At 41.0% G+C, this 23,402-nt stretch overlaps 1 protein-coding gene across 13 annotated transcripts in view; it reads right to left on the reverse strand.

Annotated features, from left to right (window-relative positions):
- cacna1g (calcium channel, voltage-dependent, T type, alpha 1G subunit) overlaps positions 1-23,402 on the reverse strand; it is a 183,307-nt gene that overhangs the window by 91,475 nt on the left and 68,430 nt on the right. For all 13 annotated transcript variants that reach the window (XM_053854153.1, XM_053854164.1, XM_053854157.1 and 10 more), the window contains exons 3-4: positions 23,139-23,250; positions 9,108-9,241 (exon numbers count right to left, since the gene is read on the reverse strand). In XM_053854153.1, coding sequence (XP_053710128.1) covers positions 9,108-9,241; positions 23,139-23,250 — 246 coding nt within the window. The remainder of the gene's footprint in view (positions 1-9,107; positions 9,242-23,138; positions 23,251-23,402) is intronic.

Raw genomic sequence — 23,402 nt, forward strand, 5'->3', positions numbered from 1 at the left:
CCTCAATTTCGACTGCAATGGTCAAAATCCTGAAATAAAAGTTCATCACATTTGAAAGAGTTTACTTGCATTATGACACTGGCAAATCATCATCAACCACCAAATGTGTTCACATTACAGGCCTGGACCAATCGCTGAATGAGCATCAGTGGTTTTCTGCTAAATTTGAAGTGCAGCAGTTCATGTTGGTGAAACTCAAAGTATTGAGAGCCTGGTCCAGCTAAACATAATCCACTGAGCTTTCAAAGCGGAGTCTTTGGGAAAGGCAAATGCATGACCCTCCACATCCACATCATCCTAGCTGCGACTTGTCTTGTGCATCAGTGTGATCAGTGGATCAGGAACTCCTGCACTTACAAAGGTTCCCTGTTGTCTGGAGGGCAAACTGATCATGATCTTTTGTGGGTTTCATGAATGTACGCTGTCTTGTTATCATGATGAAATATATGAAGACGAAAAAGGTGTAGGTGATGGAGTCAGTGAACTGTACATGACTTGTGTTTTGCATAGCTTATTTCAAAGACTAAATAAATCACATAAATCACATTCCAGTGTAAGTTCACCTGATGTTTCCTCTTGTTAACGCTATAGATGACAAAACATGGAAAAGCATACAGTCGGGCCCCTTGAATAAGTAACTAGTAATAAGCTCATTTATCTATTCATTCTGACACAATGCTTCAACTTCACTAGTCTAGTTGTTGTTAATTGATATGAAATACTCATTGTAATCCATTTAAAAGTGTCGAGAGGGAGACGGCAGAATGGACAGATGGGTCGTTCTCATGCTGAATCTGTCTGCAACGCTCTCATCAGCAACACATTCTGCCGTCAACCCACTCGGCTCTTCCAAATGTTACCCAACTTACTATTCACACTTAAGCTTGAACAGTGATCATCTTTTTGCTTCGCTTGAAGGCCATGACAAAAAAGCAGCGGATGCTCACTTGCATCTAGCTCACATCCTCAAGGTCTTACGGAGGTGTAGAGTAGTAGATTCTGCGGGTTAAATGTGTCACTGGAAAATTTACTGGGGTTTTATGTTCAGTTACATTTAGCAGGGCCGTCGGTAGCTGCTAAATGTAACTTCTAAAGCAACTTGTAATCGAACATAGTTTTTTTTTTTTTTTTTTTTCAGTAAAATAGTAACTTCTTAAGGGATTAGTCAGTAGTAACATGTAACTGCATCACTGCCTATGTGTTTTCGTGGAACAAAAGCCTGCACACACTTTGCAGATCAGTCGGGACCTTTGACTGTATTATACCCTTCAAGCAGACACTGTTATCATTACCACTAAAGCCAAGATGTGAGCATTCTGGGCCCCTCCCCATTATTAAAGGCCTTTTGTGGCACAATAAATATTGGAGATATCACGGAGCAATCCAAGCATCTTCACCCATGCACAGGGAGTAGCTTGGTTCTGGCGACAGTAGCAAGAGCACTGCTAACTATGTGTCCCTGGGAAGAGGCTGAGTGTTGCTGTAGATCACGGGGGTCATTCATGCTGAGACTGGGTCAGCAGTTTGCCTCTTTTTTTCCCAAAATGTTTCCGCACATGCCAGTGAATTTCTGCAAGTTGCTCATCAACCACTTGAGATATTCTTGAGAGTTCCCCACAAATGACTAACACTTGGATGAATGAGGTGCTGTGGGAAAGTGGATTTACGATGTATTCATGTATGTATCCTCCTTCTGTGCCTCCTTGTCACTGATTATAAAGCCAATCTGCTGACCTACTTGCACTGGCAGCATCATCTAGCTAATGGAGGGGAACCCAGAATAGGAAAAAGCAGCAGCCTGGAACTGGGGGGAAGTGGAAGAGACAGTGACAGAGCAGCTGCTGGACTTCTGACAGGGGACACCATGTTGAATGCTTATCATTGTTCGAAGACGATGTATCCTTGTCTGTGTCCTTTCCCTTCCGGTCACTTACATTTAATTCAGTGTTTCAGCTGAAGCCACTTCTCTCAGGACAGAAGTAAAGAGGCGTTCCTTTGAAACTTTTTTTCCCCCCAGTTTATTTGTCTTTTGCTCACTTGGAAACTCTATTTAAGGGCACAACACGTCACAGATTTTTATTTTCCTTCAAGACAGAATCACTCTGGACAGGAGGGTCTCCTGCTCTGTGACCTCTGGGATGGAATTACTGCTTCTGCAGGATGCAGTTCTTCCTTTTGGCAGCATTGCTCTCTGACCTTCAGAGCTCTTAGGACAGTTTTAGTTTGATGTCAGAGAATAAGCTCCCTGCAACTTGGAATACTGCATTATCCATGTGTCTTTGATTATACAATACAGAGGTACCGTATGTTCACTTTGCGTGATGATTGCTTTTTTTTCCCACCACTAGTTGTTTATTAAAACAATCCAGTCTGAGTTGACAGTAATTATTCTCACTTATTCCTAGAAGTAGAGAAGTAAATATTTAATGCAAAAACCTGTACGCTAGAACAGCCCAATGCACATAAAAAAAAAAAAAAAAAAAATTCACCGCAGTGAATGAAAACAAAACTCAACTAAACCAAAAACTCAAACTCACTGGTTTCAGACAGTTCCGTTGCCAGGGTGACTGAAACGAAAAAATAAAAATAAAAACAGGCAAGAAAAAATAAAAACAAAACAAAAATAATGACACGTAACAATGGAACCTTGTTATATAATAGTTACACTAATATCACATTACTGTACTTATTATGCCCCGTATTTACAATGTACCAGAGTGTATTCAGTTTAAACAAACATTCAAAATAAATCTCCCCATCTGAATGTCCTGGTTGATATCAGTTGAAGCTGTGCACATTTGTGTGTGTTTGTATTGCAAGCCATGAGCGGAAGGCAACATTATAACAGCAGTTGACACACAATGGTCCTCATCCACACAGATGCAGTACCTTGCCCATTGCTACTTACAGGTGGATATTTTCTCCCGGATCACATGAAGTACTATTATAACTAGAAAAAAAGCAAACCCATTGGATTTCCATTAATCCAGATTACAAGTATAATATTACAGCCTATTCACATATTCACTCCAAGAATCTGTATCTGAACACTAAGTGTCTAATATCTATAATTTGCTCTTCTCTCCTTCTAAAGCCATTACGATTTCTGGCCTCAAACACAGATCTGCTGTCTCCTTCATGTGCCCCTTTCTCCTCCTTCTCATGCTGTCTGACCACTTTCTCATGACAAGCACTCTCCCTCTTTGATTTCAGCACTTTCCCATTCTACTCCAAGTCTCCCTCTGTCTCTTCCCCAAACTTGGAGCCACTCCAAAGTGTGATCAATAAACCATGAAGAGAAGAAAGGAGAGGACGTTTGGGAAAAGGGTCTGATGCCTTTAGTGTGACTCGATCACAGCTTTGAAATTAAAGAGGGTGTGTTAAATATTTATAATGACTTAGAGGTGCCACCTTGTGTTTGAACTGTCCAATTGTAAGATAATCACAGTTTTAGTAGCAGTAACTATAAATAATCAGTTTCCTGACAGACATATAGCACATCTTCTTTTGGCTTTGCCGATGTTGAGTTGACTTTGGTCCTCCAGTTACAGGGTATGACCAGACATATACTGTAGCTTCCTTCCTCCCTTCAAACATTCTATCCTTTCCTCCTTTTCTTAATAGTCATAAATCTATCCAGCCAATTCATTCAAATATTTCAATGTAATTGTGGTTCGCCTGTGGGCTTTTTTATTTATGGCACAGTCTTTGGTCCTGCATTTCTTCATCTGATCAAATCGCTGCAGGACAATCTTCAAACAATGAAACATGGCATCTTTAAAAAAAGTGAATCACGCATACTTTCTCTTTTGGATTGTAATAGTAAGTTGATAGAACTTAATGTGATATGGAGACAAAGTTGATATACATTCAGTTGTTATATGTATCTTTATCCAGAACCTGGATCGTGGCTGGACTATGTCTCAGCTAGAAAGCACATGTCACCATTACATCATAGAAGTTGACACTTTTGTTTATATTTACACAGTACTACGTGCAGCACAAATCAATGCAAAAATTTTACATTTCAACTTAATATTGCAAATTCAAAACAAAAAAAAATGTGTCTTGAGCTCAAACGGACAGCAGATGGCAGTCACCCTAGCAGCGCCTATGAAACACCTCTCTAGTTCTAGTAAGGATTTGGAGGAGCTATTGAGTTCAAGGGAATGGGGGGGAATGCAGGTAAATCCTGATTTGGTTACCACAGTCACATGAACCGAGTGTATATTGTGTTTTATTAAATCGCCAAATCCAGTTTTGTCCATCCATCCGTAGAGATATAATCTCTCCACCTGGTCTGTGTCGACCCCTCAGTCTCCTCCCAGCTGGACGTGTCCGGAACATCTCCAAAGGGAGGCGTCCAGAGGGCATCCTAATGAGATACCCCAATCTCCTCAACTGACTCCTCTCAATGTGGAGAAGCAGCGGCTCTACTCCGAGCCTCTCTCGAGTGGCAGAACTTCTCACTCTATCTCAAAGGGAGATGCCTGCCACCCATCGGAGAAAAGCCATTTCAGCCGCTTGTATGCGGGACCTTGCTCTCTCGGTCATGACCCAAAGCTGAAGACCGTAGGTGAGGGTCGGGATGAAGATTGACCGGTATATAGAGAGCCTTGCCTTCTGGCTCAGCTCTCTCTTATGGACAACAGTGCTGCAAAGGGATTGCAATTCCGCCCCTGCTGCCCCAATTCGCCGACCAATCTCCAAATCCCTAATCCCCTCACATGAGAACAACACCCCGAGATAATTAAACTTCTCCACTTCAGGCAAGATCTCAGTCCCAACCTGGAGAGAGCAATCCATCCGTTTCCAGGTGAGAACCATGGTCCCAGACTTAGAGGTGCTGATCCTCATCCCAGCCGCTTCACACTCAAACGCAAACCAATCCAGCGTGAGCTGTAGGTCACGCGATGATGAAGCCATCAGAACCAAATCGGGGACAAAGCACAACCCTGACGGAGACCAACAGTCACTGGGAATACATCGGACTTGCATCCAAGTATACGAACACAACTCCCGCCCCGGGAATACAGAGATTGAACAGCCCTCAGTAGAGAACCACTCACCCCATACTCCCGAAGCACCTCCCACAACCGATCCCTGGGCACCCGGTCATACGCCTTCTCCAAGTCTACAAAGCACATATTCATACTCCCAGGAACCCTCGAGAACAGTCGTAAGAGTAAAGAGTTGGTCCGTAGTTTCACGGCCAGGACAGAACCCGCATTGTTCCAGTTTCGTTTCGTTCATAAATGAAACACATATGAAAAACACCACCAAATTAAAGCATTTCTCAATTCGCCCATTTCCAAGCACCACTAAAAGTTTCATTGAAATATAAGTTATATGTACTTCCCCAACAAATAATGAAATAATGGACGGAGCAGATGAGCCAAACAGCACCTCTGACTCTACAGTACATTTACTCTTTTATCCATTTTCCTTTCCATGTCAATGTTTTGCCCTTCTCACAGTTCACACGTCTCCTTTCTACAGAGTAGCGCCTCGGAGAGAATGTTAACTTGGGTCGATGAACAATGCAAGGGGATACAGCGCCTCCGCCATTGATCGGGACTCCGCTGCACCGATCAATACATAAGTGCATAAATAAATACAAACAAGTCATTAGGTCCTTACTTTACTTCGAAATGCACGTTAACACATTAAAGTGGTTGTACTCTGAGTACTAACATTACACACGCACAAAAAAAAATCCTGCATTGAATAAGACACGTCACCTTCTCAGTTGCACTTGGACTGATGCAGCCACATGAGCGGCAGGATCAAAGGGGATACGTGCTGTGTCTATTACGTTAACATACAAACCAGCAGTTATTACACTTTAGTATGTATATCACTAGCATTTTACATTTTGTATGTCATATATATATATATATATATGTATATATATATATCTCCAATATTGCGTCAATCATAATACACAACAATTGTCTTTTTTTGTCCATCTTTCAAAGTGTGCTTTCTCAAAAGTTACTGCAAGTGGTGAGAAAAACACATTAATCCTCGCTGTGCTGACATTTAAATCTTAAATATGACTAACAACTAAATAGTTGCTGGGTACACAGGGGGACAGACAGATAATACCACGTACTCCTGGTTCACCAGCCAGAAGAATCAACACATGCGACCCAGTCAGTGAAAAGGTTATTTCTCCATATCATCCTGGGCTTACCCTCAGTTTTCTATCACATAAGAAGGTCTGCAGATAGAAAACAACCTAAACGTTCCCCTTTAAATATTGGCTTCACTCTGAGATACCAATGCATGACTGGGCTTTAGATCTCTCATGGGGATATTGACTTCCAACAAGTATTCTTGTATATTGCATTATCCAAATAATTTCCCATGCGTTTTTTTTTTTTTTTTCACTTTTTTTGCCCATGTGTTACAGAACTACGAACGATTTTAGGAGGACATCAGTTTTCATTTCCTACAGAAAACCTCCTGAAAATCCAAATGTCAGTGATCTATTGTATATTGTTGTAATTCCATTTGAATGGGGGGATAATTAATGACGCTCATTGTTAGATGAGAGGAGATGGCATAATCGGCAAGTGAGAATTAAGGCCATAAATCCCAGCCTACGTGTCATTCAAACATGCGTCTGCCTAAGCCGATAAGTAAAATGAAGAACCTGCCAACCGGTGAATTCATTTTTCCTCTTCATAAGTTTATCCAGGTTCTGCAGGCACGGCAGGTGTCAGCACGTGACTAAAATCATCCCAGTTTCTCATTCAGCAGCCAAACACTCCACCTGTATCTAACATCCATCCCACCACCTGCCAGTGTGTCTCCAGACATAGAAGTGATTAGGAGAACAGACTGCTGCTGAAAAAGCAGCTTTGCTGTGATTATCATCCTGCAGAGAAACACACATCAATGTAGCCTTCCTTTGCCTAATTTGACAACTGTTTCCAGGGACTATTAAACGATAAACAAGCAGGTGTTTCCTTGGAATCATGTACAGTGGTACCTCGGTTCTCCACCACAATCCGTTCCAGACGGCCGTTCGAGAAGCGATTTGTTCAAAATGTGAATCGATTTTTTCCCATTACAATGAATGGAAAAAGAAATAATGCGTTCTGAGCCTTAAAACAGTCTTTTGTAGGAGTGAATGTAGAGTGTCTGCTGCAGGTGCGCTGTTCCTCTATGTGTGTGGCCGCTGCATGTGGGAGGGGTTGCCGAGTGAGTGACGTCTCTCCAGAAGTGAAGAGGTGCCCGGTGCGTGTCCAGCTCTGAATGTGCGCTTCTGTGCAGTTTGGCTGTGACAAAGTCATAAACCAAGTAACGCTCTGTCCCAGACTCGCCTCATCCCTGTCCCAGCTCCAGCCCACAACAGGACATCAAACCCTGGAGTGAGCGCTCCAGCCTCGGAGGTGTGGAGAGCGAGCACTTCCCCTGTGACACTCTACCACGGTCCAGTGTGGAGACAGGAAAGGTTTTACACCTCAATATGAAGAAAAAACAGTCAGTAAATACATAACACATAAATACAGAGGCCGCGTTATACACAATAACAAAGTGCATTGTGGGTCAACTGATCGGTCTGCGCACGTAATGTTTTTTCTGGCTTTTTTCGGCACCGTTCGAGTTCTGGATTTTCCTTCGAAATCAGAAGCAAAAAAAATTTTGTTTGAATTCCGATTTGTTGAAAGTCCGGGACATTCGAAAACCAAGGTACCACTGTACTTACTTTTACACAGTGACATATTACATGCAGGATATGACATCTGAATGTGGACATCTGAATAAAGGCAACATCCCAAGAGTTCTGTGACCATTAAGGACCTCTGCACCACCACATCTCTGCCAAGGAGCTATTTTCACATCAGGATCCAATCAAATCAATTTAATGATGATTTAAGCATTGCACTGCAATATTACGTGTTTATTTTGTCGATTCTGCAAAAAAAGCCGATGGTCACGCTGAATGCACAAATCCAAACCACTAGACCTCCATGCTAGCGCGTCATCCTGGCCAAGTCTTTAAGGCTTTAGTCATGTTCAATAGCAACAATAACACCACATTTTGGTGCCACAGAGAAGCTGTTTTACTGTAATGATTTGATTTGATTTTATACCAATGAGGCTCTTACTTTTTTACTCATGTTTTCTGTTGTTTTGTTTGAGCTGCAGGGACAGAAGCCACGCAAGTCTTTCTGGATCCAGACAAAACTCTTGAACAATAGACAACACTGATCATCACATTACCTCATCGGATAAAAATAAATCATATATATAAAACCATTGACTGCATACAGTGTTATTCCAGTATCTACAATCCTCCAGAGCTATACTGAGCAGCAGTTAGCAGAAAAGAACATACAAGACACGTCGCAGCTTGGATGATAACAACAACAACAAACATGGAGGAATCCCTGAACAAAAGCAAACAAAAGCATCTGCTTGCTTTTGTTCAGGGATGTTTTTCACTACACAATGGCCAGGGTTTCCACTACTCTGAATGCACTTGAATTTCTTATCCAAATATTTTCAAGATATTAAAAAGAGCTTTACTTTAAATAAGGTGATACAAAAACTTGAATATAGCCACCATCGTGATTTATTGTGCTATTGTCAAACTGATGCAAAATAAATATATATTTGGTTTGTTTTTTTATGTATGTATGGCTCCAGCATGTGATTCAGTAATATACCACATTCATTCAAATTAAAAAATGGGGCTTCTTGTGGCAAACATTCTTATGATTTTTTTTTAATCGAATCCCATCCATAACATATATAAAAAACGGGGGACTCTATTAGAAACTGCATGCATAATAACTACAGCACAGAATTGCAGCTCAAACTCAGTTAAATGCGCATCAGAGGAGAAGTGCTGCGCTCCCACTGATGGACAACAGAAGCCGTGACAGAAGGACGGCATAAAAAACCAGCAGGGGAGTGTGATGAAAATGTCAGACCAGAAACAGCAGGCAGCGTTCTATAACATTTTCATCAAATCACAGTCATGGCGCTTCAGTGTGTGCAGGTGACAGAGCTACAATATCAGCTATGATATCAGACATCGCTTCATCCCCACATTAACTCTGTCCCTTCTGCATAACATGCCGATTACTCACCCTGCCACGACAATGAAGAAGTCCAAGCAGTTCCATGTGTCGCCAAGGTAACATTTCTTTCCAAAGATCCCCAGAGCCACCATCTTAATCACCATCTCGATGGCAAAAAAAGCGAAGATGAAGTCATCGAAGTCCTGGAGGGGAGGAATGAAAAAATAAATTAGCAAAGAAATAAGAAACTATTTTAGGCACTATTATTTTTATTGAGGTCCCTATAATATTTAATGATCTTTTATTGGAAATTCTCAACCATTAACTCTCTTTTTCAAACAATTGTATTGGAGGCCTCCGGGGACATTTCATACTGCATGCGGAACAGTGTGTTCCTGAAACATGGATAAATGCAGGACATGGAAAGAGTTCTACGAAGGAAAACATTGATAAAACACAGAAGCATGAAATAAAACTTTGAACCGCAGCACAAAGATTTTGTTTGGAGTTTGTTGTTATCTGCATTGATCAGTGTATATCATCTATGTCCATTAAAAAAACGGAGATATTGGTATCAAGCATCAGATCGTGAGTAATACAAAGCTGTCTGACATTTTGGTATCAACTATGACGCATGTTTAAGTGTCATCGTCCGATTCTACGGCGTCAAATATGGACTATTTTCAAGTGACCTAGTGTGACACCAGTCATCTGCCTTGCATGTTGATGCATTCGCCTTTAAACCGAAGCTCATGTTTCACCTTCTGGAGTATTTCCTGACACAGTTGGCAGCAGGTCACATTTAACAAAGACAGTAGTTGCAGTAAGTGTCAAGCCACAGCTGCTTTTGCTCCTGGTATTCAAATTCTTGTCACCTCATGAGATCATGCACATAACTTCGCGTGTCTGCATGTTGGCACCATGAGTGAGGTGCAGGGCTGAGAGACAGTTGACTCTACTAATGCCTTTGCTGCATTGCTTCTGTATCAACTTTTTTCACTGAAAGTCTTTGCACATCAGAGCTATGTTTTTTCATGAAAATATATTTTTTTCAAACCTTCGGTTTTTCAACTCAAGCCTGAACATCAGCAATGTTATTCTGCTGAGTGAAATAGCTGTATTCGCTTTTTTTTTTTTTCCTGGACCAGGTTGATTTTTCCAAAGTTTCACTTGCATCTAGCGCACATCTGACCAGTAGAAACGCTTGTTGTTGACACGTCACACACCAAAATATTCAACATGGCAGACCACGATTCTTCAGAACAAAACACATAAAACCTACAAAGACAACAATTATAAAGGCGTTTGGAGGAGAATAGGAGATTGAATATGATGACGGTGTGTGTAACATTTCAGATGATCAAGCTCATCTTACTACTACAACTACTTCAATGTTTTTCACCACTTTATCTTTTGCAGTTCTCCAGACTCAAATATCAGTAATATTTCATACACTAAAATCGAACACTTGGATGCTTTGACAATATTGTCAAGCTTTATTAATCCCTGCAGCACAATCCTCCCGTCAATTCCTTAGCTCTCCAGAGGCAAAAGTAAACAGCTAAAACAGTCATCCTGCGACTAATGGGGACTTTGTGTCTTTCTCAGGAACACTTCAGCAGGCCGAATAATTTCTGCCAATACACAGGTCTGGACTAAATGTTGGTTTCACTCTTTCAGAATACTTGAAAAAAATACTTGGATAGACAAACACCCTCTTAAACAGATCAGTGCACTTCACTCCTCATGCTCAGTTGAGGTTTGCGAATCATTCATAGTTCATGAATAAACTAAAAGCAATTCCGGAGGAGCACTGCTGTAAAAGGAAGGGCTTGTTCAAAAAAAGCCAGCACTCAAACTGCTCAGTTTGCTGTCATAACACCCTGGTGACTTTCCTGAAAAGTAATGTGTGACATTCAGTGTCTATAGACCACATTTAATAACTTCTTAAAAGCAAATGGTGCCAGGGGAAGAAAGGAAACATGACTTGTTTAACTTCACCTATGGAAAATATCAACAGTGAAAGAGAGACCAAAGCGCTGTTTTCTGACATCAACAGACCAGCTTTCAATTATCAGTGTCTCATGTTCCATTTGAAGACGCTACGTTGAGACACAGATCTTGATCTGGATCAAGACAGACTCACACTCATAAACATTTCAATAAGGCTGCCTTATATTCTTCCCAAAATAAGGCTCAGCAGACAATATTCTATTGGCTCATCATCGCTCACATTAAGAATGTTGTGTTTCACGTTTCGCACCACCAGACAAGAATTAGACATGATAGAAAATATCAATTATTGAGAGTGTCTTATGTGTACCTCTATGAAGACAAGAACTATTTTATGTTATATTCTTTATTTGACGATTCTTTGCTTTGTTTTTATGACCTGGCCCCTCCCACCAGAATAATGGTGAGAACGTAACGCCATTGATTTTTCATACATGCTAATGCAAAATCAAATTTTGTTTCTGATCATGCTCCCTTCAGACGTGGCAGAGAAGTTAATTCAGTACTGCAATGAAAAGAAGGACAAGCCTGGTAACACAAAATGACGTGCTCACCCAGATTTTGGTGTATTTGATAGAGAATGATTGAAGGCAAAACTGAGGAATGGAAGATTAATGAGATATGAGAATGCAGGCAAGTTATGAAAAGACAATAAAAGAAAAAGTATGGAAGCTGATCAAGGCGCAGAACACCCACTGACAGATGAGTCATCCCAACATGAACAGATAAATATGCAGAGTCTTTTCAACTAAAACTGAGGCCAGCCTTTCAAAGTGAAGCGTTTCAGACAGAATCATATTTCTGGTGTGCACTCTTCCAAAATCTTCCTCTGCATTTGGAACACATTCATGCAGTACATATGGAAAAGTCGGTTTCACCCAACTGCGATTCACTATTTCCAAAGCACACACAATGAAAAACACAGAGTTTCTACACAAAACTGGTGCCGAAAAACAACATGGATATATCGCTCTCAATGACCCAAGGGAGCAAAGTGCTTACTGGCACATGTGAGGGGAAAAGTTTCATTTAAATTGAATCCAAAGAAGATTCGTTTTGGTTCAGTTTGGCGCTTTCCAGTAACTAAAAGCCGAACTGGTTTGTACATATAGATTGAATATATCTACTTATTCTGTACATGCAAATGTTGCACTACTTGGTTCTTTATCCGATCAGATGGAATGGCAGTTATCCATTATAATCTACTACATTACTGCAATACATTGGACCGCCTTTATTCGTCCCACGATAGGGAAATTCTGGATGCTATGGTATGTGTGGCATACAAATATTACATTAAAAACAGAAGACAAATTCATAACAAAAATAAAATATACTTAATACTAAATAAATACATTACTAAAATAATTATTTAAATAATAAATAAACAAGTAAAACTGGACAAAGTACCACAAAAAATACAACACTAATGTTCAGAAATGTCCAACTCCCCCAACGTTGAACAGTGAGGCCAGTCATAGTCCACCACAGAGCAACCTGACAGCAATGGACAGGAAGGAAGAACAGACCCACTGCCGTTATGCAGCCAGGGTGGTCAAGTCCGTCTCCGGAGGTGCTGCCCAGAGAAGCCTTGGAATGAGCGCTGGAACCCGTACGAGGGTCGCATCTGCTACTAGTCATGGCTTTGTGATGAGCATCGTGGTCCACTCACCCATGGATGCAAGACCAGCACCACTAGCTCAGCCACCATCCCGCTGTTGTTGAGGCTGCTGGGGAGAGACCCCACAATGATGGACGGTCCTCATCGTCGTCCCCTCCTAGCTCAGGCCCATCTATTTATCCCAGCCCAGAGTTAGGGGTACACCAGTTTAGCACTTTGCCAGCATGGAGATAGCGTGAAATGCTAACTGTGATCCAGAGTGCGGACCATAATACAAAGTCAGAAAGTGCAGAGTTACCGGACACTAGGGTATCACTTGTCACTTTTGTTCTTACTTCAATAAGTAACACTGGCTGAAGCATGACATAAGCAAACATTCAGCTAAGTATCAAAACAAACATTTGTTTAAGTTCTTCTTTATGACACTAACAAGTCCAGATGCACCCAAAATTGTGTGGTCAGTTTGTAGCAACTCAATCCTCTCTTAGTATTGATATATCATTAACAGTGATCTCACATGATCAGAATAAACATGACAGTTATGTAACTAAGGTCGAGGAACATGCTGTAACTTTAAGTATTTTCTATTCAATATAATTGAAAGCAAATGTGTTGCGTAATCTGAATTTATTGTGAGGGTTATTCCCATTCTACCAGAATAGTGCTTGACTTCGAGAACGGCTTGACGGAAATTCTCTGTCTTATATCACCCACTTAATGTGATACTTAAATTGAAGAATGAGAAGACCATGTGTGACATTTGGCTGAGACATATCACGTTCGTGTCAAATCCACGCTCCTCCATGTTCGGCATTTGTCGGCATTTGTCTGCAAGATAACCACGGGTAGAACTCATTCTTTGCGTCTAAGCACAGTCACAATGCACAGAGACAAGAAGGACTTAGAATACAAGATTACTTCCCCAAAAGTAGACCACATTATACAGTACATAAGGTATATATAAGATGTGAAGGGGACCACATATGTACATTTCGACAATAGTCGTATTGTAGTGAGGGATGTTTCTTTTCAGAAATTTACTGCAAAAGCCTCTCAACGTCTTGGCAGGATAAGATTGTGTCTGTCATTTATGCGCAAGTAATGATCAGTGTTAAATGTTTACTGTGCTACAATAAATCAGGGTGGAGGCTCATTTAAAAGTCTCTGAAGCTGCTTGTGTTGAAGTCAAACTTGGATAACTCACAAGTGTTGGCAAAGGCAAAACAACACATTGGAACCCTCCAGTGAGTATTAGAATACCCCTGCCCCACCTCTATTTTTCATCCACATCATGTGCTTCCAATGTATCTCCACCAAATGGAAGGTAAGCTTCATTTTAAGGCTGGAACCAAGTGTGCTACTGGTTGCCTCTGTTCAATCTGTGCCCCTGATGTTGGTGCCACAAGCAATAAGGCATTATTAGAAATAACATCTTTATTCCATTTCCACTCTGACTGGCCATCAAAACAGATTTAGTCTTTAAAAGGCTTTGGAAAATCACCCAAAATTAACACTATTCAGTGGCAATATGCTGAATTAACACACTTTTCATGTCCGCAAAGAATAATTTTCTGTTTGCAATTAATTCTGGGCTGATTTGTGTTTCTTAATCACGCTCCTATTCATTCCACAATGGCAGAAGTGTCCCACCAAATGTCTTCAGTTTTCCGAAAACAGCTCATGGTGAAATATAACAAGAAAATAACCAAACCCTCTGAAGGAATTTAAAATAATGTTGGAGCGAAAACAAAACACAACAGAGAGAAGTTGAGTCAAAGTTTACACAGAAACAGTAAGCATGAGATGAGGTAGATGTTGGTCAGGGTTGGCAACATGAGAGAAGATGTGGTGAGTCCCATCACATCTGGATCAGGGGATCTTTCCAGCACTACAATGGTAGACATCCAATCAATGGCTGCCTATTCCAAGAGACCGAATGCTCTAAGTCCATCGATCAGTGCAGGGATCAAAGCAGACAAAGCAGCTGATCTCTTCTTCTCTAGATACAAATACTGATGGGCTTCCATGTCAATTTTATGAAAATGTTAAGGAGCAAAGGGACAAACATTTGAGTGTCACCAAAGAAAACTAACATTTACATTGAGAAAAATTAAATACGTGTCGAACGATTTGACTTGAACTTATAACACAAATGTTTTCTTCTTTTACCTCCTGGTAGCAATACAAATTATGTCAATAAATTTAAAACCTAACCACCGCACACATTCATTTGTGAAGAGGCCAGTGATGGTTGAAGCACCTTGTATGAATCAGCAATGAGGTCACATCAGCCAGCTCGACCTTTCCAACGGTTCCAGATCTTAGCATCCACGCTAACATGCTCTACATTCTGACCCACACACACAGCTGGGAACCAGATTCATCAAAGTCAACAAGACATGCTGGCCTGGGGTATTCCCATCGGGGCAGCATATGTTAATACCAGCTCTGTAATCCGGATATTGATTCCCAAAAACCTGCCTCGCACGTCAGCGGAGCGTGAAATATATTGCTGATGAACAAGGGTTGGGTGTAATCGCTGAACATCCAGGAACAAAAGACATTTAGACGCCATATCAATCTCAAGCTCTCAGTAGCATTTTTGATAGTCAGTTCAATTTAATATAAACATCGACTTTAAATCATTTCCTTTTTATGTTTACAAACCCTTGCAATCCTTTCACACCTCCAAGCTATTGAGTAATCATTTCATCTTCTCTAATTCTTCCCTACACAGTCTCCTGTTTGTTCCTGATCCAAGTTCGGCACGTCTGATCCCTGGCAACTGACCTCCACTTCTGTTTTCAGCACCTGGTCCTACCTTCGCAGTCTGAAGTATTTGTTTTTCTTTTACCTTTAATAGAGAATAATGTCTAAGATTGGGAATGAGAGTCTGGAGTCTACCTTTGAGATGAAGTGAATAAACCTTTTCTCAGCGCAACTTTTTCAGGCCCCTCATCATCACACCAGCTCTTCTGGAAGACTGTGGAAAAAAGTTATGGCTAGGTGCCTTTTCTCAAACTGCTATTCAAAGCTCCAATAAGTCAATAAATAGATGTTTAGATTTTAAGCATTTTTTTTTCTTTAAAGAACACAAGTTGTGTAACACATAAAATGAGCAATTGTGATAATCGTGAGCATGACTGAATATAAAATGTGTATTTTACACAGTGATATGAATATAATGTCCTTATAACACCAACATAACAGTTGCTGCTCAACCATCAGTCAGGTGAGTACTGTTTATCGTGGGTCTCATTTGCACCTTCAACCAGCAGTCGCTTTCAATAAGACAATGTTGGCATTACTGTGAAGACTTTTGAATTTATGTGGGCGGCAGGCAGCACGGCTCATCCTTCTATATTTGTTCCAAACAAAACAGAAAATGCTGCTGCTGCTTAGAGAAGGAAACATCACCGCTTCCAGTGAACCGGATGAACCCCGCAACATATTACAACCTGCTTTAATGCTCCTCGCAGTGACATCAAGGCTAAAGGGAAGTTGAAATGAAACTATCAGATTTCTAGTCTGGCGATTCAATGTAATTTAAAGAGCTTAAAAGACGAGTCACAGTCATACACTTGCATTGCTTCAACGTATTTGAACATTTGCAAGTAAATTCCCTTCCTCAATCGTATATGGATTCATTAACTGTATTCATCTGTGCTGCTTATCGAGGCAAGTTCTAAATTTAAAATGGGAGTGATTTAGGTGTGAATTGGATGCAAAAAAATCTAGTAATAATAATCTTGAATAAACACATTGATTTACAGCTAAAGTATAAAGTAACATCAGATCATGGACACACACATTTTTGAGATTATGTAGTTCAGCATATCAGTATTTTTTGCCACTGATCCACAGTAAATGTTTCCTTGTTGGTGTCGGACCACAAGATTGTACGTAGTACTGTGCGCCACATCGTATTAGCAGTTCATGATCAAATCAATAACTTCCATACTAATGATCCTATCTTTCTCAGACAATCCCCACTTTTCATAATTGAAGAAAGCTATATTGGGTGAAAGCCATTTAAAGAGGGAAACAAATGGATCTGTGTCAGTCACATTCTCTCCCTCATCTATCTGCAATAAAGCTGCATGGAATCCCGAGGTGAGTTACGGGCTTCCCCCCCTTCCTCTTAGTCCTTTTCCTGCAGTCTTCCACTCTCATCTCGATCGTCCTCTTATCTATCTCTCCCACTGCCTCATCCCCCCTTCTCACAGAAGTCACTCCTCTATTACAGTGATAATGTCTCCCACAGCATCTGACTGTGCACCGGAAATATGGTACGTATGCCATCTATCATGTGCCTGCTTATTATAACTTCAACTACGCCTGACACATTTTCATTCGCAGGAGGCTCATTCTCTATCAAGTGAGCGCATGTGTTGGTTATCACACTTACTGGCGACGATGTAAACACGTCTTCAGGAGACAGTAGCGTGTTATCAATGTGAGTGCCAGCATCACACGCCTCTCTTCACCTCTTCCACACTCTCTTTATGTTCTAAGAGCACTTCATCGCCGATGCTCACTGCACTTAAGGCAATCTCTAATGACTTGATGCAGGCTCAATCCAAAAAGCCCACTCCATAAGTGTCACAGCAGTTATTAAAGAGTGTAAGCGTGATGAGTTGCAGGTCTTAACCAACAATCACGACGTGTAGATCAAAAACAGTCCGGTCCAGGCATGAATCAAACACATGCACCGCTGAGGAGCCGCCAGCAGAGCGCTGAAACAAGGTGACCTGAAGAGGGCTGGAAGAGTATCTGTCACGTTTGCCACCACCACTCCAACCTTGGGCAGACCCTGACCTCTGACCTTTAGAAATGGACATGATCATTTCCTGTCACTTTTGAAGATTTGGTGAAATGTAATTTTAGCAAGACTAAAACAATGTTAATACTCTCCGGAAGCGACTCAAAAGTAGAACCCTTGCTGTCAGTTGCTGTGTAACTGGGACTGGCTCAGGTAGACCCAGGACATGATGGAGACACTTTACCGCTCCAATGGCCTGGGAACGCCACAGCAAAAGTGCTTGAGGAGGCTTGTCAGCAAAGTGACACATAACCTCGGAAATGATGGGATCGATATCTGCTTACGGACACACAGAAGTCCGTATCTCCATATAATTAACTGGTGTGAAGTGAAATAACATTCAATACACTCTACACTATTTGTTTGACTCCAGCTTTTCATGTGTCATCAGAACCAGGCTCATTCATGTAACCAGCAAAGGATCTTGACGTCAAGGACACACCCCACTGAATAAGTACCTGAGGGAGGAAGAGAACATCACCGTGCACCTAAGTCAGTTTTTGTTTTTATTTGCGTGTGTTTTTCAACCGTTTATGTGCATGAAGAAGGTGCAAGAACTTCATCTGTCAGGAAACGTTTGGGTCTTAGGTGTTTCAGTGATTTAGAGTGTGCTTTGTAACAGATGCAATGGAATGAGCACCAGCAGAACAATAACACAAGAATTTTGCTTTGTCAAGATTTCTGCCAGTCACTTTCAATGTGAAAAAAAAACCCTCAAAATGAAAAATCATTACAAAAAATAATTGCAGAACATCTCTGATGACAGATTTGCTGAACTGGATAAATTCTCATGAGTCACCTGTTGATCTATCATGGCACACTAAAGTGATGAAAACCACTGTATATTATTTGAGTCATGGATGTACACTGACAGTGATGAGTGGAATCCAGATTCCACACATCCTTGTTTCAAATAATGCTTCAACATTTCATCAAAGTGATGATTTCCACGACCAAGGACAAGTACACATTTGCCCTCTTCTATTCTCAGTCAAATGTTATTAAATTACATGTACATCCACAATGGACAGCTACTGTATAACTCCAAATTATGGCAAACCACAATCAAAATGAACGTCTTTTAACTGGCCAGTCATCTGGGAACATGTCGATTAGAACAAAACTGGCAGAAAGCCCAGAGTCTAATCAAGGAATCAAATAGCTTTTATGCAGTGGACAGGGTTCTGCATTGTAATGATAATGATTGTTATGATTTCAAATAACAAGTTTCAGTTCCAAGGTTAGTCATTCAGCAAAAATAGAGACAAATATGAATACTGAAGTTTTATGGTTCAGAAATTCTACAGACATTTTTTTTTTTTCAAATGTTATTGAGTGAACTATGGTTCGCTGTACTCAGCAAACAAATCCCAAATTTCTGTCCCCGAAGGTGGATTTTGTCCTGGACATTACCTGTGAGATCCAGTCAGTGGCAACATGCTGGAAATGACATGACAAGTGCTTCCAGATATTGCAAAAACAAACTGAGAGCAAAACAGCACAACGACACGCACCTTAACAGTGAGGCTCTTGGCCACATCAGCAACATTTGTTGCAGAAAGACTTTTATCGAACAGTTGACAGATAAACATCTGCTTCAATGGGGAGGGACTGATTTCATTTCCTTAATAAAGTTAGGCTGTTATTGACTCCTCAACCATCTGCAGCACTGATTTCACAGACTATCAATTGATAAACGAAGAATATTTATTTGACTGACAAACATCTGCTTCAGTGACATTAGATTAGATTTAATGTTTTCCTGTCCTCAATCAAGAACCATCTCTGTCAGATCCGTTTCTGGTGGCGGTTCGTTCATGACCTCACATCACATACAGTGGTCATAAACTGAAGCATGTGAGGTCAGTAGAAAAGTTACCCAAGCCATCTTTACTGGTTCAGAAAGAACAAAATGGGAACAAAACAAAATGGGACGACAGGTTCGCTTGGCCGTTGACGTGCTTCCTCTTAGACCACAAACAAGGATTCTACGTGTATGACCACCAGACTTAAAGCGACTACTAGAGACAAAGTCGCACTAGACGACCAGAGTAATGCGGTTAATAGCATCGCTAAGTTAGCATGTAACCGAGTTAAGCTACGCAGCGGAAGTAAACAAACTCCTCATCGTGTGTGTAACTGGATGCAGTGTGTTTCTCGGTCTTAGCCGATATCTGCAGTGAACACATGACAAACCTGATATCAGCTGTGTCTTGTTACTCACGATAAGAATGATCCGCAGATGTGTCGATTTATCCTCAATTTCCTTTACTCATGTTTTGATCCTTAGTTCTCACACAAAGCCCCGATTCGGCGGTTTAAGGAGATGGCGTTTCCTCCACGTTAGCAACTGTTAGCTGTTAACTGTTAGCATCCTTGCTGAGTTAGTCAAGTCTCACACCGGCTCAGCGCGACTCCGCACTTCAGACAGCACACATCTATCATTCTTGTCATACAAAGACAACAAGAATATTTCATTTTACTCAGAAACATGCAAGTTTATTCCCTGCCAAAGGAAACATGTTGGACGATGATGACAGCTCCATGACAGTCACGGCGTTGAACCATCGTTCTGATCTGCTAATTCTGGACCTCTGAAGTAAAACTAGTTAATTACTCAGCACGATCGCTGACTACAGAGTTCAATAACACAGTCTGACATGGCAAGGATGGAAGGACAGCGCCACCCCTTGAGGTGAAATACTAAATTTTCACTGTACTGCATGTAAACCAGGAGAAGATGACACAGACTCGGACGTGATGGCTTAATCGAGCAATTGTTTTCGTCAAGCTCTCTGTATCGTCGTGTCTCAGGTGGATATTAATAACATGGAATAAAAGGTTTTATAGGTCGAGTAAGCCTGGCAAAGGAACAAGCAATAACAACTTCCATAGTTGCCAAGAGCAATCACCTTCTTCTCATATTCATTTCATATATCTAGCCATCCATACAGGTGCAGGTGCATCAAGTGAATAAGGGTTTTCCTAAACACCAATTTTACAATCTGCTTCAGCCAAACCAGCATGACATACAGGTTGCATTCTGTGAAACGGGTATCAACAATGTGAAAGCACATCCTGACCTGTCCCCTCTGAGGAATCGTGCACAGCCACTATGTATGCTAATGTTTTCTTACAAAATTGGATGCTATTATCTCAGGGGTCAGATGTTTTCATCACTTGCACCCCCAGACAGGAAGCTGACACTATGCTATACATGTTGATGACAGCGGTGGGAGCCTCATGCGCCCAGGACAAAAGGCCAGCTCAACCGTATTCTGACATTTGGTGAAGACACATTCATCACAGGAAGTGAGAGATATAATATTGTGCGAAACCCTCAGGTCAATCCCCGACCTTCACATAAGTAGTGAAAAAGTCTCTACGCACCACAACAAACACAAGAAAATCTGTAGCTGGGTTTTCCACTCAGGTTAAAACGCTTCCTCAGTAGCCCAATCATGTCAGACATTCCACAGCAGCGACAAACCCAAATGTACGTTGACTTTTCCTGCCAACTCTCAATTTAGTTTTGCCCGCCATCTGCTACTTCTCACCATGCATTTTTCTGTAACTTAGTGTTTGGCAGGGAAGCCGAGGTTGAGTGGGACATCATGTTTATATATATATAGACATGAGATATATATATATATATATATATATATATATATATATATGTGTGTGTGTGTGTGTGTGTGTGTGTGTGTGTGTGTTTAGCCTCAGCTAAACATCTGAGGTGCCTCAGATCTCAGCTAAAATTGAAATCAGACGGTAGTCTCCTCGGGTCAGCCGTTCAGATGCTGACACATGAAGAGGAACAGTGACCTTCAGCACCACCGAAGCCTGTGATCATTACCGTCGCCATTAGCTGTGTCAGGAGACCAGAGCTCATTTAGCCACGGCTGAGTCCCCTCATTAGCTCTGATGCTAATAAGTCTATGTAGCGCTCAGTGAACATCGCATGTGGCAGCCAAGCACCGTGCCTTTAATGAGGAAAAAGTAAATATCGTCTTACACCATGATTTACAGCTCCTTTATGAAAATGATCCAAAAAAAACTAAATAAATAAATAAAGGCGCAATGAATGAATGGAGAGTGGAGAAGAAATAAAACATGATGAAAGAAATAAATGTAAAACAAAACAAGTAATTTTTTTTGTAATTAATCATTGAAAAAATTGAATCATCATTGAAGCATAATATATGGAAATTAATATCTAGCTTAATCGATCAAATAAATACATTGTTTTCATAATGATAATTATTTCTATACAGTGAAACCACATATCATATTTTTATTTACACAGACATCAGCATTAAGCAGCGAATGGACGTCTCCATGAAGTGCCTCAGCTAATGGATCAAGTTTACTGAAATACACGTAGCGTATAAGAACTACGTGATTCTGTTCAGCCGCTGTACAGCATGTCGGTCTTTCAATGGAATCCCTGTCATGTCACTGATTCCTAGACAACACTACATCTTCCTGCCTAGAGCAACAAGTCATTGAACCCAAAGAAATGCCTTCAGAGAAATTTGAAACTTTAAAAAATGCCACCTTCCTCAAGTGCAAAAGCAAAGTCAAATCTTGGAATCCACTGTGTGGAATATGAATGTAAACCAGAGAATGAGTTATTATCAAGTCGTCCATGCAGTTGTACAAAACTAAAACTAGTAGATCCAGTAGGAGGGTGCATGTACTGACAATAATGCATCCCTAATGTTGGTTGAGGATTTTTTTTTTTTTTTAACGTTTCACAGCTGTCAGGTTTGACTTCCATTAGAGATAATATCTCAGCAAGTGTGAGGCAAGAGGACGAGTACAGTTGTCAGTGGTGGCGCAGGCATATATTCATGGGGTGGACAGTGTTGGGGACAAAGGTGTTCAGCGGGTCAAACCTGATATGTCCTGAGTGAAAAGAGCCGGCGGTAATGCTACCTGCTAGCATCAATATCCTGCAGACCTGTAGGTCATGGAGGAATCGAAGAAGGCAGCTGATCACTTTCACTGCAAAAAGACCCTTGTTACGATCGGTGACGGCTGCAGCCAAGTACCACACACTGATGCCATTGAAACAGGTATAGCTCCCATCTTTTTTAAATTTCAAAGTCATTTTGTCCAGAATCATTAAAGAAAAAAAAAAGAGCAATGCCTTTCAAAGCAACACATTACTGTTATCAGATTACATTTGTCAGACCAGCAGTAGTGTAACACATCACCATAACGTCAATAGTCACATTGCAGTTACAGCCTACACAACACCTCCTAACTTGTGCTGTTGTCAGCTGAGACACATTAAGTTTGAATTTGTGGGGAAAAAGGAAAATGACTCAATGGTGAAGCGCAAACTTTGCTCAAGGCAGAAACGCTGCAAACAAGCATAAAATGGCCATCGCCTCTCTTTAAAAATGGGGTTGGGTAGAAACAGGAAATTTCTTTTTTATTGCATCATGGCAAAAGGTGTGGATGTTTCTGATGGTAGTAACTAGTAGTGTAACTCATTACTTTAAGCAGTGAGTAACTTGGAAAAGGAAGTACTTTTTTTTTACCCCAGCAGCGGCAATAATGAATAACCTTGGAAGCCAGTGTTACATTCGTCTTTAAGACAGTTGACAGCAACTCAAATACATTTAAATGGTCTTACCTGCAGGATCTTGCACCTGTCCGAGTCGCAGTCGATGTCCTCACAGGGATGAAACATTCCCAGCGTCACGCAGTTCAGCAGGATCACCAGCATGGACGCTCGCTCGAACCACGTGGAAGAGTCAGTTAAGGAAAATGACAGGCAGGTTTGTGCAGCATCATCAGATTTGCTGGCGAAACTTTGGCCGCTGACCTCATTGTATCACACCAATATGGAAACATCAACACAGCACTGCATATCTATGAACCGCTCTTCTAATTAATC

Source organism: Synchiropus splendidus, chromosome 1 (assembly GCF_027744825.2).
Source record: "Synchiropus splendidus isolate RoL2022-P1 chromosome 1, RoL_Sspl_1.0, whole genome shotgun sequence".
NCBI lineage: Eukaryota > Metazoa > Chordata > Actinopteri > Syngnathiformes > Callionymidae > Synchiropus > Synchiropus splendidus.